The sequence below is a fragment of the Bison bison genome, unplaced genomic scaffold, assembly GCF_000754665.1.
Source record: "Bison bison bison isolate TAMUID 2011002044 unplaced genomic scaffold, Bison_UMD1.0 scf7180017864466, whole genome shotgun sequence".
NCBI classification, from domain to species: domain Eukaryota; kingdom Metazoa; phylum Chordata; class Mammalia; order Artiodactyla; family Bovidae; genus Bison; species Bison bison.
The window spans coordinates 2993199-2997722 of NW_011495027.1; the positions used below are offsets into that span (position 1 = coordinate 2993199).

Genomic DNA, 4524 nt, shown 5'->3' on the forward strand with positions numbered 1-4524 from the left:
TTTATTTTATTTAACTTTACAATATTGTATTGGTTTTGCCATATATCAAAATGAATCTGCCACAGGTATACATGTGTTCCCCATCCTGAACCGTCCTCCCTCCTCCCTCCCAATACCATCTCTCTGGGTCGTCCCAGTGCACCAGCCCCAAGCATCCAGTATCATGCATCAAACCTGGACTGGCGACTCGTTTCATATATGATATCATACATATTTCAATGCCATTCTCCCAAATCATCCCACCCTCTCCCTCTCCCACAGAGTCCAAAAGACTGTTCTATACATCAGTGTCTCTTTCACTGTCTCGTATACAGGGTTATTGTTACCATCTTTCTAAATTCCATATATATGCATTAGTATACTGTATTGGTGTTTTTCTTTCTGGCTTACTTCACTCTGTATTATAGGCTCCAGTTTCATCCACCTCATTAGAACTGATTTAAATGTATTCTTTTTAATGGCTGAGTAATACTCCATTGTGTATATGTACCACAGCTTTCTTATCCATTCATCTGCTGATGGACATCTAGGTTGCTTCCATGTCCTGGCTATTATAAACAGTGCTGCGATGAACATTGGGGTACACGTGTCTCTTTCAATTCTGGTTTCCTCAGTATGTACGCCCAGCAGTGGGATTGCTGGATCATAAGGCAGTTCTATTTCCAGTTTTTTAAGGAATCTCCACACTGTTCTCCGTAGTGGCTGTATTAGTTTGCATTCCCACCAACAGTGTAAGAGGGTTCCCTTTTCTCCACACCCTCTCCAGCATTTATTGCTTGTAGACTTTTGGATCGCAGCCATTCTGACTGGTGTGAAATGGTACCTCATAGTGGTTTTGATTTGCATTTCTCTGATAGTGAGTGATGTTGAGCATCTTTTCATGTGTTTGTTATTTTTAAATGACAGATCTTGAATTAAGAATCTTTCAAATACAGACTGGATATACTGTCACACAATGCAAAACTATGCAACTCTTAAGCTAAAGTTGTGGAAGAACACAGTAGACACAACCTATAAAATGATATATATATCCTGGTAACATGTAAAATAAGCAACTATGTGCATACAAAAGTACTAAAGGTACTTTAATATTCAATAAAAAAGTATTCAATAATCCAGATATTGAAATGATTATCTTTGAATGAAAGGTCATTTTTTGTTTTCTTTCTTTTGTGCTTCTCTGTATTTTCCAAATTACTCTTACTTTGGTAATTAATAAAAACGTATAATTAAGCAAGGGGATATAGAAAAGGTATTAGAATTATTTTTAGATAGGAAAAAGTAAATACAACTCTACCTGTGAATAAGACATCTCCACCATCTAAAGTTGCATTTTCATCTTTCATCTCTACTATGTTGAGCTGAAGTTTTTCTAGTGCTTCTTTCATCATGTCAGCCTATTGAAAATAAAATGATTCAGATTAACATTCTTACCATTTTCTAACAAGAAAACCAGTCATCTAAAACTTCAGATCACTGAATTATGCTCCCACGTGCACACAAACACACAAGCATATGCTCGTGAAAATATAAAGTGAAAATGAAGTCTCTCAGTTGTGTCTGACTCTTTATGACCCCATGGACTATAGCCTACCAGGCTCCTCCATCCATGGAATTTTCCAGGCAACAGTACTGGAGTGGGTTGCCATTTTCTTCTCAAGATCTTCCTGACCCAGGGATTGAACCCGGGTCTCCCGCATTGCAGCCAGATGCTTTACCATCTGAGCCACCAGGGAAGCTCATGAATATATAAGTGTAGTATATATTGAACCAGCCATGATCATTTACAAGAGGAGAAATTATCTGTTAGAAATTGTCTATTTTGTCCCCTTCTAGTCTAAAATCAAGTCAATATTAGGATCTCTCTCTTTTTTGTCTATTGGAATTGACTACTTAGAGGACATTGTTGTAAGTGTGACGACTTAGGGTACAGGAGTTGAGAAATGTGGCAGACAGAATACTTAACCCAGCTACACTTGCCAGAAAAACACAAGATTTAATTTAAAATCTTAAGTCAGTCAAGAAGAATTGCACACACAGAGTAATATGTGGAAGGAATATCAATGACAATAACCAATAACTTGAAATCTCAGCCCACTGGACTGTTGTTACTGTTTTCTATTCAAATAGTTGCTAAAATATCAGAACATCTAAGGCTTCTCTGTAAATCTGAACTGTTATTTAAATTTTGACCTAGGTCTCTACAGGTGATTAATAAATACAATAATTGTAATCAAGCCAAATAATAACAGAAAATGAATTTCAGAGACTTTCTATGAGTTCAGGGATCAGTCTAAGGAACAGAGATACTCCAGGCTGGACTAGGGAGCACTTAGAGTAAGGTTTACTTTAATAAAAGAGTAAAATATAAGGCATAACAAATGCCCTTTGAAGCTCAAAATTTAAGTCCTTCCAGCAATTCAACAAAACAATTTAAGTATTTCTGAAGGTCTGTATAACTTTTAACATGGTAAAGACATACGTTGAGAAGACATGAATAGGGACTAAGGGAAAAACAAGATATCACATGACACTGGGAAAAGCAAAAGTTCTGGCAAAAGTTCTCCCAAAATACAGCATGCCCCGTACACACAGTGAATCGTCAACGAAGAGTTTGCTGCTGCTGCTGCTAAGTTGCTTCAGTCATGTCCGACTCTGTGCAACCCCATGGACTGCAGCCCACCAGGCAAGACTACTGGAGTGGGGTGCCATTGCCTTCTCCGAATGAAGAGTTTAGGAGACATAAATACAGCAGAGTAACTTCTAAAGTAATAAAAACATGGACATACTTTGACAGCAAGCCTGACATTCATGCAGTCAAAAAAAAAAAAGTAAAGAAAATACAAAATAAAATAAATATATCATCTCATCTTTGTCCTGGAACTCATGTAAAAATTCCACAAACTAGAGTTACTCAGAACAATAAAAAATTATTTCCATGGATGAAATGGTCTTCATGTAACAAATACATCTAGTAATTTCTTTTAACAGCAGGTTTTCCTATGTAACAGGAAGTAGAATTGTTGCTATAGCATAAGAAAGAAGCAGACTAATATTTACCATGACTTGTTGGGCTACAGTGAACCCAGGAAAACCCACAACTGTTTTCTTCCGGCATCTGCCTCTGTGTCCATGGAAAATTCACTGAGTTTGGAGAAATCATGACAACTGAGCTACTGTTACCTTTGGTTTCTATTACGAATGCCACTGCTTCCCTTATAAGTTAACCTTTCAAAGGTTACTAGGAATTCAGCAATAACAAGTATTTTTTATCTGAAAAGTTTACATGTAATATTTTAACTCAGGAACTTTATTTAATTCTTAATTAAGAGTTTAAAGAGACAGAAGTAGGGAGGCTAATAGATACCAGTTTCAGGAATGCTGCACTTTAAAGTCCTATATCTTTCAAATTAAAGTTTTTAGAGGATAAAATGCATGTGGTTTTTTAAAAGTTAAACAGCTGCACCAACATGAAAAAACTGGCTTTTGTGTAAGGACTTAAAAAAAATTCAGTCATATCTATACACACAAAGTCATTAGGATAGGCCCATACCATAAACACACCTGATACTATTACTTTCAGAGTTAAGGGTATGGACAAGTTAAAAAATGTTTTAAACATTAAGTAAACAGTTTTGAGAATTGCAGGACGATACAGCATCAGATGGGCAATGCTAACCCTAGTGAAATTTCTGGAGAAGAAAACCAGAGGATCAACTCCATTCAGGACCACATACTCTTGGCAGAGCGGTTCCATGAAGCAGACAAACTTGACTGCAAACAAAACCCAGGGTTGCCCTGACATACGGCCCATCGCAAGCCAGTTATTCAGGTAGTTAGAACACTAAATATAATTATAGAAGTGGGAATTTTTGTGGAAAAGGTCCAAACCATGAGCCTTCAAGAAACTGCCCAGTCTATGGTTTCATGGCTGTGTTTAATGTTGACATAATTAAATTTCAAGAAAAAAAAAAAAAGACCAAGCAACACCCGCCTTTCACTGAGACAGTAAACTTGCAGAGTGGAAATTAGCATTACTCAGGGTGGAGAGAAACTGTCAGAACAAACAGTATTAATTCCAAAGGTTGAGTTGAATGGGTCACTTTAGCCCATGAAATCAGGAATAAAAATGGCAAATTAGAGAAACAACCTTAATTTTTGATCCTAAAAAATTGATAAGAACTTCTTCCCTTTTCACTCGACATGCATTCTACATACAATGTTGTGTTGGTTTCTGCGTACAACAAGCCACCATTCAGTTCAGTTCAGTCGCTCAGTCGTGTCCGACTCTGTGCGACCCCATGAACCGCAGCACCCTAGGCCTCCCTGTCCATCACCAACTCCCAGAGTTCACCCAAACGCATGTCCATTGAGTCGGCGATGCTATCCAACCATCTCGTCCTCTGTTGTCCCCTTCTCCTCCTGCCCTCAATCTTTCCCAGCATCAGGGTCTTTTCAAATGAGTCAGCTCTTCGTATCAGGTGGCCAAAGTATTGGAGTTTCAGCTTCAACATCAGTCCTTCC

General features: G+C 37.8%; 1 protein-coding gene across 2 annotated transcripts in view; it reads right to left on the minus strand.

Annotated features, from left to right (window-relative positions):
* Window positions 1–4524, minus strand: part of DDAH1 (dimethylarginine dimethylaminohydrolase 1) — a 157973-nt gene that overhangs the window by 43984 nt on the left and 109465 nt on the right. Inside the window, exons 1-2 of one of the 2 annotated variants that reach the window (XM_010860323.1) lie at window positions 3061–3185; window positions 1298–1397 (exon numbers count right to left, since the gene is read on the minus strand). In XM_010860323.1, the coding sequence (XP_010858625.1) occupies window positions 1298–1397; window positions 3061–3063 (103 nt within the window). In that variant the 5' untranslated portion in view covers window positions 3064–3185. Of the gene's footprint in view, window positions 1–1297; window positions 1398–3060; window positions 3186–4524 lie in introns of those variants that run through there. The other variant, XM_010860322.1, reaches the window with a different exon arrangement.